This window comes from Carcharodon carcharias, chromosome 11, assembly GCF_017639515.1.
Source record: "Carcharodon carcharias isolate sCarCar2 chromosome 11, sCarCar2.pri, whole genome shotgun sequence".
Classification (NCBI taxonomy): Eukaryota; Metazoa; Chordata; class Chondrichthyes; order Lamniformes; family Lamnidae; genus Carcharodon; species Carcharodon carcharias.
In genome coordinates this window covers 73,880,837-73,896,471 of record NC_054477.1, presented here as the reverse complement: position 1 = coordinate 73,896,471, position 15,635 = coordinate 73,880,837, and the positions used below count along the sequence as shown (strand labels likewise).

At 42.0% G+C, this 15,635-nt stretch overlaps 1 protein-coding gene across 1 annotated transcript in view; it reads right to left on the bottom strand.

Moving 5' to 3' along the window:
- Window positions 1-15,635, bottom strand: part of mfsd9 (major facilitator superfamily domain containing 9) — a 43,383-nt gene that overhangs the window by 5,033 nt on the left and 22,715 nt on the right. Inside the window, exons 4-5 of the mRNA XM_041199882.1 lie at window positions 11,209-11,338; window positions 2,840-3,049 (exon numbers count right to left, since the gene is read on the bottom strand). Coding sequence (XP_041055816.1) covers window positions 2,840-3,049; window positions 11,209-11,338 — 340 coding nt within the window. The remainder of the gene's footprint in view (window positions 1-2,839; window positions 3,050-11,208; window positions 11,339-15,635) is intronic.

Sequence of the window (15,635 nt, the reverse complement as noted above, 5' to 3'; positions counted from 1 at the left end):
ACAGCAATGTGGATGGCTCATAAAAATGCCGTCTGAACAAAGGAAATTAGGGATGGGCAATGTTGCCCACATCCCAGGCATGAATAAAAAAATTATTAAAAAGGATGGTTTATTCACTTCAAATCTGATGTTTTCTTTTCTTTTAAGGCTTCCCTGGTGGCTACTGTAAAACTGAAACCCTTGTATCTTGTCTGTATTGATATAATTATTATAGGAAATGAGCCAGAGTTAAACATGAAGCAGCTAGTGAATGTAGTAAAAATGTTTATATACATTATATCTGTAATTATCTGTATTCATGAGCCATGACCTGACTGAAGTATGGAAAGTTATCACAGTGTCTTTAATTCATATTCTAAAGCATTATTCGCAAATGATTTACCATTTGCAGTTATTCCAAACGGATTAGGAGCAGTTTATAGATGTGAAATACAATTCACTGGGACCTGGACTCTGATCAACACAAAGAACAGAATGCACTGGGCTCCTTCAAAAGTGACATGTTCTATGTCACAAGCCCTATTTTAGTAGGAACCTCTTTTGCAGAGTTATGAATCACATTAGACGAGGAAAAGAAAGAGGTCTCCAAAAGTGGCCTTATGAGAGTACAGGACTGATGGGCTTCACTTGAACAGAAATAGGACCTATGTCAGTCTCGTAAGTGCTAGCAAGGGGAAAAAGGAATGGGTGGCAGAATTAACAAAGGATTCTCTCACAGCACTAAAGAAAAATAATGAGTAATTTTTAAAATTCATTCATGGGATGTGGGCATCGCTGGCTAGGCCGTTGCCCATCCCTAATTGCCCTTGTTCAGGGGACATTTTAAGAGTCAATCACATTGCCGTGGGTCTGGAGTCATATGTAGGCCAGACCAGGTAAGGACAGCAGCTTTCCTTCTCTAAAGGACATTAGTGAACCAAATGGGTTTTTATGACAATCGGCAATGGTTTCATTGTCATCATCAGACTTCTAACTCCAGATTTTTATTGACTTCAAATTTCACCATCTACCGTGATGGGATTCGAACCCGGGTCGCCAGAGCAATACCTGCTGTCTCTGGAATACTAGTCCAGTGACAATACCACTATGCCACCACCTCTCAAGGAGGCAGTTCACCACCATCTTCTCAAGGGCAATTAGGGATGGGCAATAAATGCTGGCCTAACCACCAACGCCCACATCCCGTAAATGAATAAAAAAATTAGGTAGGGAAATGATACAACTCTTCCTATTGTAACAGGCCACCAAAATAATGGGCTCAAATAATGGGAGATTTGCAAGAAAGTTTAACTCAAAATAGACTGGAATAAATGTAATGCATGTGTTAAACTGGGAAACACCTTTCAAATCCATCCAAGACTGCTTCTTGGATCAATATGTTTCTGGACCAAGAAAAAGGAAGCATTGCTGGATTTAGTTCTGGAAATGAAGTGGGACGTGAAAGTAGGAGAAAAAATATGCATTAGTGGCCACACACAATAAAAATAGAAAAGGATAATGAAGAGTTAAAGATAAGGGACCAAGGGACCATTTGGGTCCAAGGACCCAAACACTCCTTTCAAGTGAAGCAGCATTTCACTTGCATTTCCCCCAACTTAGTCTACTGCATTCGTTGCTCCCAATGTGGTCTCCTCTACATTGGAGAGACCAAACGTAAACTGGGCGACCGCTTTGCAGAACACCTGCGGTCTGTCCGCAAGAATGACCCAAACCTCCCTGTCGCTTGCCATTTTAACACTCCACCCTGCTCTCTTGCCCACATGTCTGTCCTTGGCTTGCTGCATTGTTCCAGTGAAGCCCAACGCAAACTGGAGGAACAACACCTCATCTTCCGACTAGGGACTTTACAGCCTTCCGGACTGAATATTGAATTCAACAACTTTAGGTCGTGAGTCCCCTCCCCCATCCCCACCCCCTTTCTGTTTCCCCCTTCTTTTTTTTTTCCCAATAAATTATAAAGATTTTCCTTTTCCCACCTATTTCCATTATATAAAAAAAAAACCCACTAGAGCTATACCTTGAGTGCCCTACCATCCATTCTTAATTAGCACATTCGTTTAGATAATATCACCAACTTTAACTTTAACACCTATGTGTTCTATTGTACTATTGTTGTTGACATCTTTTGATGATCTGCTTCTATCACTGCTTGTTTGTCGCTACAACCACACCAACCCCCTCCACCTCTCTGTCTCTCTATCTCTCCGCCCCCCACACACACACCTTAAACCAGCTTATATTTCAGCTCTTTCCTGGACTCGAACTCAAGTTCTGTCGAAGGGTCATGAGGACTCGAAACGTCAACTCTTTTCTTCTCCGCCGATGCTGCCAGACCTGCTGAGTTTTTCCAGGTAATTCTGTTTTTGTTAAAGATAAGGGTGTTGGGAAAAGAAGTCCACTGAGATAAAAGGGGGTACAGCTCAAATTAACTAGACAGAAGATTATAGCAAGATGACAAAAACATAGTCAGATGGTCAGGGGAGGCAGTAACCGGGGGGCTCCAGTGGGGAGTCAGTATAGCTACCAGGAGTTAGAACTGGTTTTAATCCTTCTGACTTATCCTGGGTAACTACTTTGCAAAGTAAGTCAAAACTATCTGAGGTCTCCAGCTCTAAATCAGAACTTCAGAAGGCTCCGTACACAGGGTAATTGCTGAATGGAAGTTGAAATGTCCCGGACAATTCCCATGCAGTCAGTGTGTGGGAACTTCCAAAGGCTCCCCAGCCACCTGGGATCTTTCTGGCACAAGTAACTGCAAAGTAGAGGAGGTAAAAAATGAATATTTTAACTGGAAAAGTACTCAATGAAGGTACCCATATTCTGTGCAAAGGAAACGTACCTGCATTCACAAGGAAAATTAAACTGCACATAAAGGAAGCTGTGTGGTAACCTCCATCCAGCTCAACAAGATATCCACTAAGTACAGGGCCCAGGATGAATCCCACACTAGAAGCTGCACTAAGCCTTCCCATCACCTGGGGACGTTCATGCTCAGGAATCAGGTCTGACAGAAGAGCTTTCAAAATAGATTGAGTATGTTTGAAGATACCTGTAGGTACAGAATAAATAAATATACCAATTAAAGAGGATACAGAGATATTAAACGAGGAGATATTAATATAAGGAGACAATTTTATTTGATCATTTTAATTATATGAATATTTGCTAGATAGGATATACAATCGTGCACATCACTGCAGCACTGCAGGGTGGATCTCAGGCAAATCAACAAAGTAGAGAGTGAAATTCAGAGGGAATCTTAACTCCCTGTTTCTTTTGCCTGCCACCAAAGTACATTTGGGAGCTCAGTTGGTTAGAAGGCTAGCGTGTGGATCAGATTAACCTGAACAACATGATTTCGATCCCCATTCTAGCTGAGGCAGATTCAGGGTTTGCCTCCTTGCCTTAGCCATGGTATATAAATCACAGTACTTTGCCGTGGTTCAGCAAATAATCACCAAGGAACTACCTTCAGGCAGAGAACTCAAGAAGAAGAAACCACTTTTATTTTACCATGCCAATGCTGATGCGGCCTTGTTATTAGCAGCACTATCTCCTTGAAGAGAGAGCCAAACTATTACGACATGAGTTTGATTGATACCTCTATGACTAACACTTTCCTAAGCAATAACAAGAACTTGAGTATTGCTTAAGAAAAGGAAACATTATGCTGTATGAGAAAAGAGTGCTGATTGGTTGGCAACTGGACATTGATTGGTAGAAGCATTGCCGTGGAGAATGCACCAGTTCAAGAGGATTAACTGCCAAGCATTGTTTGAAATTTAAACCAGGCAACATGACTCTGGTCAAATCATTGCCCTGAGGAATGAACCAGCGAATGGCTAACACCTATTTTGTTTAGCTAAAACAGGCGCAATGTTTGGACATGTTCTTTCCGTCTGCTCCCCCTGACAGTGGTGTTCTTGCAATTGTCCTGGTGAGTGCAAGATGAAAAGCTTCGACAAAATGTCTTCTTTCAGCAATACTCAAATTCTGCACTACCAAACAACAAAAAATTAATTGGAATTGTTGGCAATGTGGAGGTGCAAAGGTTTTCTGACTGCTGGCAGGTCAAGTGCTTCAGCTCAGCCTTACAGGTCAGTGAAAGGGATTTCCACTCAGAGCATCAGTGGCAGCCTGACAACAGAGCATCCACCTAGCATGATCACAGTTGGAGTGTGGCTTGGGAACATAAATAAAATAGCACAATGATGCACAGAAAACAGTAAATATTCTTATAATGACTAAACACTTTCATTATTCTTTTCTTTAATGCATTTTGAACACGAGAATCACAGAATCACATAGTGCAGAAGAGGCTTTTCAGCCCATCGAGTCTGCACCAACACGTGAGAAACACCTGACCTATCTACCTAATCCCATTTACCAGCACTTGGCCCAGAGCTTTGAATGTTATGACGTGCCAAGTGCTCATCCAGGTTCTTTTTAAAGGACGGAAGGCAACACACCTCCACCACCCTCCCAGGCAGTGCATTCCAGCCCGTCACCACCCACCGGGCAAAAAGGTTTTTCCTCACATCCCCCCTAAACCTCCTGCCCCTCACCTTGAACTTATGTCTCCTTGTGACTGATCCTTCAACTAAGGGGAACAGCTGCTCCCTATCCACCCTGTCCATGCCCTTCATAATCTTGTACACCTTGATCAGGTCACCCCTCAGTCTTCTCTGCTCCAATGAAAACAACCCAAGTCTATTCAACCTCTCTTTGTAACTTAAATGTTTCATCCCAGGCAACATCCTGGTGAATCTCCTCTGCACCCCCTCCAGTGCAATCACGTCCTTCCTATAATGTGGCGACCAGAACTGCACACAGTACTCCAGCTGTGGCCTCACCAAGGTTCTATACAACTCCAACATGACCTCCCTATTTTTGTAATCTATGCCTCGATTGATAAAGGCAATTGATAATGCCTTTTTCACCACCCTTCTAACATGCCCCTCCGCCTTCAGAGATCTATGGACACACACGCCAAGGTCCCTCTGTTCCTCAATTCCTAGTGTCATGCCGTTCATTGAATACTTCCTTGTCAAGTTGCTCCTACCAAAGTGTATCACCTCACACTTTTCAGGGTTAAATTCCATCTGTCACTTATCTGTCCATTTGACCATCCTGTCTATATCTTCCCTGTAGCCCAAGACACTCAACCTCACTGTTAACCACCCGGCCAATCTTTGTGTCATCTGCAAACTTACTAATCCTATTTCCCACATAGCCATCTATGTCATTTATATAAATGACAAATAATAGGGGACCGAGCACAGATCCCTCTCGTATGCCACTGGACACCGGCTTCCAGTCACTAAAGCAGCCTTCTGTCATCACCCTCTGTCTCCTACTACTAAGCCAATTTTGAATCCACCTTATCAAATCACCCTGTATCCCATGTGAATTTGCCTTCTTTATAGGTCTCCCATGTGGGACCTTGTCAAAGGCTTTGCTGAAATCCGTATAAACTACATCAACTGCACTACCCTCATCTACACACCTGGTCACCTCCTCAAAAAATTCAATCAAATTTGTAAGGCATGATCTCCCGCTGACAAAGCCATGCTGACTATCCCTAATCAAACCTTGCCTCTCCAAGTGGAGATAGATTCTCTCCTTCAAAATTAGATTCTCTCCTTCAGAAGCAAAGTTAAACGCAAAAGCCCTAAGAGCTAAAGAAGGCGAGAACAACAAATTAAGTAGAAGTTTTCAAAATTACACATGACCTTTCATACATCTAATAGTTGGATATTGTGACTTTAATAAGTTCTGATGACATAATCAATTCAGTTTTCTGAAACAATGGCCTGAATTTTACAAAGGGGCCATACTGCTCACCCTGCCAGGAAGAAATGTCGATCCCAAAGTGATCCATGCTAAAGAAGGTTGTCTCACAGCAATAACAGGCTCCTGGAGGCCTTAAAGAGATGAGAGTGGGGCCTCTGTCTCTCAGTGGGAGGAAGTCCAGCCCCCGAGAGCTGCTGGCCACTCGAGCAGTACCAGCAGCACCTGAGCTCAGTAGTGGGAGCTGTGGGGACTGCAAGTAGGCCTGGGATGAAGACAGGATGGCCTCCGAAGTGCAGCAAGTCCAGGGTTCTGGATGGGGAGGGATTGGGAAGCCTATGGGGAAGTTGGGGGGTGGGGGAGCGGTGGAGGTGGGGGTGGGGGGGGGAGTGCAAGGGGATGGGATTTGGTGGCCAGGTGGGAACTGACAAAGGTAAAAGTAACTTCTTAGAGGTGGGCGTGCCCCCAGTGCACACACAGCATCCCCAAAGGATGTACCCCCAACTTTCAACCTGCCTTTCAACCAGTTGGGTTAAAAAAGGGCATTTCCCACTCCTGCCTGCCTGCCTGCCCCTACCAACTGAATTATGATGTGAGCAGCACAATTCAGGTCAATTGGCTTGCTACAAGCTCAATTACTCGTTATTTACCCTTTTTAAAAGTGGCAGGCAGCTTGCTGAACTCAGCGCCCACCTGCCTACTGTTTTTCAGGGACAGGGTCGGGGTGGGCGGGAAGCTGATGGGCTAGCCAGCTGTCATAATTTACCTGCCTCCTCTACCGAAAACATGTCCAGCAAGGGGTGTCTGTAAAATCCAGCCCAATACAGTATGCTCCAGAATCAACAAGAGGACAGGCATTAATAGATTTAATAATGAGTAATGAGTCAGACTTGGTTAATAATCTAACAGTAAGGAACATTTATCTAACAGAAATCATAATTTGAGTAAATTTACCATTAAGTTTAAAAATGAAAAACATAACACGCTTAATGAGATTCTGGATTTTGGGAAGAGTTACCTTAGCGGGATATGGGATGAGGCAGAGACTGACAAACTGCAAACTGTTGAAAACTATTATGGGGGAAACTACATAAGAACAATGGGAGCAGGGGAAAGGTGGCTGTCTAAGGCCTTTCAGCCATAGTATACCAAGGGGCTGAGGAATTTGTAGAACCCCTCAGGCTGTATGCCTAACATTGAATAAGAATACATTGAAATTACATTGAAGCACCTCAGAGAGGAAGGCGTTGTATGATGAAAATAGGATTCTATTGTACTTTTTGTAATTTTACAATTTGAAATGTTTTTCCCCCAGGCATTATGCCTGACATGGAAGGTACATTGAAAATATCAGAAGAATTATAATCGGATAGAGGCACCTAAGAGTGGATCACAGTGTATGGAGTCAGGTCAAGTTTTATGGCACTTTGTAATTTTCATGTTGAAATGTTTTGTAATGTACTTTTATAAATGTTATGAGTAAAGTATCTTTTTGGGAAAAAAATAGTTTATTACAGGATCTATACATAACACTAAGGGGAGAGAGCTCTACTTTCAAAACAAAGCAGCCATGGTCCACAAGGGAGGTGAAATATAACTTTAAACTAAAAGAAAGAGCATATAAATGTGCAAGAATAGATTAAATTTAAGGGACTGGAGAGATATAAATGAACGAAGAGGAAAACAAAAAAAGGTAATAAGAGCTGCAAAAAGGGATTATGAAAAGAAACGTGAAATGGATATCAAGATTACCACTGAAGGCTAAAAGTCTCTTCTGTAGCACCACTATGTATTAATATAATTGAGGAAAGCAGCTAACAGTCCACAGCACTGTCTGGCCCAGGGAATTAAAAGTAGTCTGCAGAACAGTGGCGCTATGTGGACAGATTTTCAGCACCAAAAGATATACAAATAGCATCACTGATAAACATCGTGGGAGAGCACCATTCACCAGCAGCTTAATTGGACCAACCACATAAATATTGTGGCTACAAGAGTAGGTCAGAGGTTAGGAATTCTGCAGTGACCAGCTCACCGCCTGACTCCCCAAAGCCTTTCAGCAGTGTGACTGAATACCTTCCACTTGCCTGGATGAGTGCAGCTTCAACATCACTCAAGAAGCTTGACACCATCCAGGACAAAGCAGCTGCTTGACTGGTATCCTATGCATCATTTAAACATTCACTGCCTCCCCCATCGGTACAGCATGGTTGAAATGTGCATTCACCTATAAGATGCACTGCAGCAACTCACCAAGGCTACTTCGACAACATCTTACAAACACATGACCTCTAATCCCTAGAAGGACAAGAGCAGCCAATATATGGGAACACCAACACCTGCAAGTTCCCCTCTAAGTCCCATGCAATTCTGACCTGGAAATGTGTCATCATTACTTTAATGTTATTGGATCAACCACATGCACTGGAATGGTTCAAAAAAGTGACTCTCCACCACTTTCTGGAGAGCAATTAGGGATGGGCAGTAATGCTGGCCCTGTTTTCTCCCCATTTATTCATGTGACGTAAGTGTCACTGGCAAGGCCATTATTTATTGTCCATTCCTATCTGCTCAAGAAGGTGGTGTTGAACTGCCTTCTTGAGCCACTGCAGTCCATGCTGTATGGGGAATTGCTGTCAGGCAAGGAGTTCTAGGATTTTGACCCAATGACATTGAAGCAATGGCAACATATTATCAACCAGAATTGTGAGAGACTTGGAGGGGAACTTGCAGGTGCCGGTTTACCATGCATCTGCTGCCCTTATCCTTCCAGGTGTGGAGCATTTGCAACTATCTTTAGCCATAAGTGCTGAATGGCTGATCCAGCTCGGCCTCCTCTTGAGGTCCCCAGCACACCAGCCTTCAGCCAACTCCATTCACTCCACATGATATCAAGAAACAGCTGAAGGCACTGGATATAATAAAGGCTTTGTCACCGAACAACATCCTGGTGGTTATGCTCCAGAACTAGACATGCCCTAGCCAAGCTGTTCCAGTACATCTGCAACACTGGCATCTACCAGACAATGTGGAATATTACCCAGGTATGCCTTGTCCACAAAAGGCAAGACTAATCCAATCTATTCAATTACCTGCATACAAGAGCAAGTCAGAGGCTGGGAATTTTACAGCAAGTAACTCAACTCCTGTCCACCTCTACATGGCACAAGTCAGGGGTTTGATGCAAAGATCCAAGCATTAGTTTAACAATGAAAAGTTAGGAACAATGGAGGTGCCAGAGATGCCAGGGTCCATGTAAACAGATCACTAAAATCTAGTAATCAGCAACAAAAAATAATTAAATAGGCTAATGGAATGTTAGCTTTTATAGAGCCAGAATATAGAGGAGCAATTTTTGCTGTAGCTATACAAAGCATTAGTGAGACCACATCTGGAGTACCGTATATAGCTCTGGGCATCACAGCTTAGATAGTATATATCGACCTTTGGTTAAGTGCAGTGAAGATTCCCCAGAATCTAACCAGGGTTCTAAGGGTTAGATTAGGAGGAGCGATTGTGTGAACTGAGTTTATATTCCCTGTAATATTGAAAGTTAAGTGATTTGATCGAAGGTTTTATAACTTAGAAAGGAGCTTTTTTCGGGTAGATCAGGACAAACTTTTTCTGCTGGTGATGGAATCTAGGAAAAGGGAAAATAACCTTAAAATCAGAAACAGGCCATCCAAGAGAGAAAATCGTGCTTCTCGCAAAGGGCGGTTGATGTGTGGAGCACTCTCTGACACAAAACATTGGATGCTAGTTCAAATAATAATTTTAAATCTGAGATCAACAGATTGTTGCTGGACAAGAAAGACAAAATAATTTATATTGCATTTATATAGCACCTTTCATGGCCATGAGACGTTCTCAAAGCTCTTTATAGCCAATGAAGTATTTTTGAAGAGTAGTGTTACTGTTGTAACATAGGAAACATGACATGCAATTTGCACTATTACTAAAATGAGCTGGGGAAATTATCCTGATATATATGCTGGCCAACATTTATCCCTCAATCAATGTGACTGAAACTGGTTATCTGGTCATTATCATGCTAATGTTTCTGACAGCTTGCTGTGAGACATGTTTCTGTAAATTACAAATGACTACACCTCAGAAATACTTCATTGACTATAAAGTGCTTTGAGACAATTTGAAGTTGACAAGTAGCAAGTAACATTCGCACCACACAAGTGCCAGAAAATGACCATCTCCAACAAGAGAGAATCTAACCATCGCCCCTTGACATTCAATGGCATTACCATTGCTGAATTCCTCGCTATCAACATCCTGGGGGGTTACCATTGACCAGAAACTGAACTGGGCTAGCCATGTAAATACTCTGGCTACAAGGGCAGGTCAGAGGCCAGGAATTCTGCGATGATTAACTCACCTCCTGACTCCCCAAAGCCTGTCCACCATCTACAAGGCAGATGACAGGTGTGTGATGGAACACTCTCCACTGGCCTGGATGAGTGCAGCTCCCACAACAGTCAAGGAGCTTGACACCATCCTGGACAAAGCAGCCCGCTTAGTTGGCACCACATCCTCAAACATTCACTCCCTTCACCACTGATGCATAGTAGCAGCAGTGTGTACCACCTACAAGATGCACTGCAGGAATTCACCAAGGCTCCTTAGACAGCGCTGTCCAAACCCACGACCACAACCATCTAGAAGGACAAGGGCCGCAGATAGATGGGAACACCACCACCTGGAAGTTTCCCTCCAAGTCACTCACCATCTTGACTAGGAACTATAATCGCTGTTCCTTCATGGTCACAATCCTGGAACACCCTCCCTAACAACACTGTGGATGTACCTATACCACATGGACTGCAGCAGTTCAAGAAGGCAACTCACCACCATCTTCTCAAGGGCAACTAGGGATGGGCAATAAATGCTGGCCCAGCCAGCGATGAATGAAATGAACTTTTTTTTTTTAAAAGTTATGAAAGGTGTTATATTAAGGCAAGTTGTCTGTCTGACCCCCATCCCCCAGGATATGACAGTTTAAGAATTATTATCCCAATAGTATTGGTAGTTTCCAGTTTAAAACCAAAAACAAGAATACCTAATTTCAGCTCACAGGTTGTAGATGAATTAACTTCACATCAGCAGAAAATACAAAGAAATCTGAGGGCTTGAAATGTACAGTGAATAAAATTAATTTATAAAATGAATTCCAACTGAAACCACATCACATTCTTAGCGTGGTGTGCCACACATTTGACATCAAAAGTTTAAAATATTTACAGAAACAGGCAGTTTAAAAACATTTTTTTCTGGTCGTGGGACTCACTGCCAGTAACATGCAGGTTATAAAATCCCTTAAAGTGTTATTTTCAAATCTGTCAAATAGTGCAAACAATTAGGATACCGAAGATAGAGGGGTTTTGTGTGTTCAGGTTACATACTTACCTGTGGGAATCCTAGCCAGTATTAGCAAAGGGATGCTACCAGAGATGCCTAGTAGACTGTAGCTAAATCCACTAAGTATCAAAGTGATCAGTAATGTGTTTCGTCTTCCAACAACATCACTCCAGGAACCCTAGGCAAAAGAAAAAAAAAGTTTAACTGCTTGTAATTTTAGTTACCAGCTTACACTTTAATCACAATGATATCCACATTTTGAATGTGGCTCTAAGCATTCAGGAATGCTAACTCTTGTCGCCAAAACCACTATGTGGTTCTTTCACTAACAGGAATTCTGACCACTATCAAGGGGAAAAAAGATGGATTGATGACAGCATTTTATTGCAGCTCCACATTAGAGAATTAGAAATAACAAGATTAATTTACATTGAATTTTCTCATCTTGTAATGTTTAACAAATGGGATCCCAAATACTTCTTTCAGCAATTTGGCATTGTTTTCCACTCACGAAGTTCATGGTTCCATGAGGCTGGAGACAGCAGCATGCCAAGCCTAGATAATGGGGGACCTCTGCTGGCCAGCTGAGAGTTTACATTATCTAGGTGTAGCAAGCTATGCTAAGAACACTGAAACAGAACAGTAAAGAAGCTAGGTCTCCAAGAAAAATCATCAAAAGCAGCAGCTGGTAATTTTACCATAACCTTAATATTTAGTACAGAAGTTTTGTCAGCTCTATTTTGATTGAATTTTTAGTATTAAATAGCTACACCAATGACAAATTCTAATTCATATCTAGAGGGTATCAGATTGTACATCAGGTTGCACTCAAACTCAGACACAGGTTATAGTACTTCTTAAAAAAACTTACCTGGTGTCTGTTGCCCTGCCCATCACAACATCCAAAATAGGGTTTATAAAGAAGTAATTGATGCCTACTTCATATAGTCATAAAAGAGTTATATAGCACAGAAACAGGCCCTTCGGCCCATCGTGTCTGTGCCGGCCATCAAGCACCTGTCTATTCTAATGGCATTATCCAGCACTTCGCCCTTAGCCCTGTGTGGTATGGTGTTTCAAGTGCTCATCTAAATACTTCTTAAATGTTATGAAGGTTCCTGCCTCTACCACCCCCTCAGGCAATGTGTTCCAGATTCCAACCACCCTCTGGGTGAAAAAAAATTCCTCAAATCCCCTCTAAACCTCCTGCCCCTTACCTTAAATCTATGGCCCTTGTTTACTGACACTCTGTTAAGGGGAAAAGTTTCTTCCTATCTACCTTATCGATGCCCCTTATAATTTTCTATACCTCTATCAGGTCCCCCGTCAGCCTTCTCTGCTCTAAGGAAAACAACCCTAGCCTATCTAGTCTCTCTTCGTAGCTAAAACGCTCCAGCCCAGGCAATATCCTGGTGAATCTCTTCCGTACCCTCTCCAGTGCAGAAAAAATACCATTGTCAAGTGGGTTAAATCTTACCCAAAAACAAGACAGAAGTATTGATACATTTATCAATGATCTGTATAAACTTGCAGACAACAGTGAATATTGTGGATGAACGAATCAGGAACAGAATTGTTGTCGGAGTCTTGGCTGAAGCATTGCTGATCACTTGGAGTCGAGAGATGATTTAACCTTAACAAAGACAATTCAACTGCGCAGACAAGCACAGGAAGCAAAATTGATCAGTGATTTGGGGTGACAGGGAGAATCATATCCCAAAAATGACTGACTCAGTGGGGTATGTTAAACTTAAAAGCAGAGAGGTGGCTGTAAAAGAGGTTAGGTAGGGAAAGCATCCATCAACCGCTCCAGCTAACTGGAATCAGTGTGGCAGGAAAAAACACAGGCGCAAAAAATTGTCCTGCCGAAGAGGAAGAGTGCCATTTTTGCAGAAAAGTACTTCCAAGCTGTGTGCCATAGTAAGAAGCTAGTACAGAATAAGCAAAAAGAAAAGCCTTTGAAAGGTAGCAAGATCCATGAAGTAGAAGACATCAATAATATTGAGATGGCTTTCCTTTGAGAGGTCCAGGAACCAAGCCCAATCTGCTGGAGTGCTGATATCCTAGTAGGGGAAACAAGACACGCTTTAAGTTAGACACAGGTGCAGCAGCTTCAGTTCTTTCTGGTGCTGAATTTTGGTTAGAGCTATCATGCATAAAACTACATGGAACAAGTGGTATAGAACTCAAAGTCATAGGGCAACTTCAGTTATGTAGATAGACTGGAGAAGTTGGGGCTGTTCTGCTCGGAGAAGTGAAGATTGAGAGTAGCTTTAATATCCAAAATGTTTTGTATTCAAAACAGTGAGAACCACTGTTCTCGGACTAGATAAGGATATCTGTGGTAGAAGGATCGAGAACCAGAGGGCACAGATTTAAAGTAATTGGCAAAAGTAGTAATGGTGACATGAAAAAGAAAAACTTTTTCATGCAATGAGCGGTTAGGATCCGGAATACACCACCCGAGAGTGTGGTGCAGGCAGGTTCAAATGAGGTGATCAAGATGTAATTGGATTATTATCTGAAAAGAAAGAATATGCAAGGCTACAGGGAGAAGGCAGAACAATGACACTAGGTGAATTGCTCCTTCAGAAAGCCAGCACAGACATGATGGGCCGAATGGCCTATTCCTGTGCTATAACCATTCTATGGTTCTATGATTCTAAAACTGAAGCTTACTTTCTTAGTTCAGTGTAGAAAACTTAACATAAATGTGATATTTATTATAGGGTTTATCAGTCATATTTTTTAACTGTGTAAAATTGTTTGCTCATGAGGGTGATCATTCCTGATTTCAGAAATTTAATGCAGTGCTCAAATTTACAATAATCAGACAAGGATGGGAAGTGAAATTGGAGAATGCAGCTCACAAATTATAGAAAGAGTTGGACAAAATACCCACTTTTAATGTGATCTGTACAAGTGCTGCTCCCAAGTTCAATGCCTTATACAAAGGACAGCACCTGAGTCAACAACACGCTGGAAAGAAATGGAAAACTCATCTGGCTTGTTGCATAAAGCCATTATATATGGTATTCAGCACAGAAACTGGCCATTTGACACAATCACTCCATGCCATTGTTTATGCTTCACTTGTGTCTCCTCCCATTCTTCCTCATTTAACTTTATCAATATAACCCTCTTTTCTTTCTCCCTCAAATGGCTCTGCTTAATGCATCTATACTATTCGCCTCTGACAACTTGTGGTAAAAGTTTCACTGTCCGGGTAAAAATGTTTCTTCTGAATTCCTTATTCAATTTCTTGTTGACTATCTTATATTGATGACCCCTGGTTTTTCTCCTGTTTGTACGTATCTGTAATTCTCATAGAGTGGAAGGTTGCAGTTTGATTTTTGATCTGTGCTGTGAGCTGTTGACTAGGAGGGCATCACAAACACAAACACAGCTACTCATTAACTTGATGTCCTAGAGACTGGGGGAAGGATTTTCCCTGTTGGTTTCTGAACACCGTCATCAGGCTCAAACATGCATCAGAAACCCGTACTGTGTGGGAAACCGTCACACATTGTGATTTTCCCTGAATTGGTCCATTCAGAGCCAGGGAGCAGGCTCACTATCCAATTAAGGATGGTGGGCAGGCTCTTGAAGCTGGAAGGCCAATTAGAGGTTTTCCACCTTGAAAGCAACAGCAGAATATCTTGGCAGGTAAGTGAGGGAGAGGGTGCTTCAAAATGGGAGGCACACATTCTCCTTTGTTTTTAAATTTAAAATAAAAAGTGACCTTTGTAGCCAGGCCACTACAGTGGGGATTGGGGACTGGGGGACAGCATGGGGAGAGCCCCTCAACAGAGCCCATTGCAGCTGCTTTTGCACCCAGGCAAGGGCTGAAAATCAAGCCCAAGGAGAGGGAATCTTGGATGACTTTCTCCTCTAACTCACTGGCCTGGATTTTGCAATGGGAACAATGATGAAACTGTCAGTAATCACCAACGTTCACCAAAACTGACAGCAGCTTCTGGAGTCTAAGCATGCATAAAATAAAATGAAAATCTAGAAATTTCTGTCAGTTATTCTTCACTTCTGCAGATGGTGCACTCTTGAGTGACAGTCCCAGACTGTAAGAGTGTCAAATTTCTCCATAATGATAAACAAATTCTACAAATTTTAAAATATGTATACTGTTGTAGGGTGGCCGAGTTGTAATATTAATGATAGAGTTGATCAGCAAGCACTTGTTGGGTGGAAACTTAAAAGTTTATTTACATATACTCAGCAGCAACTACACATGCTTTCAACTCAAACTCTATCTCTGCACTGCCTCCTGAGATAGTCCACACTATTCTCCTATTACTTACTACAGATCATGTGATCTCTTAACAAGTATTATTCTTAAAAGTACATTACACACTAAATAAAACCATAATTACTACATTCCTCCCCCTTTAACTCAGCTCTACATATTATATTTACAAGTACATATTTTTCAAGACAACATAACATTTACATTAGGTAAG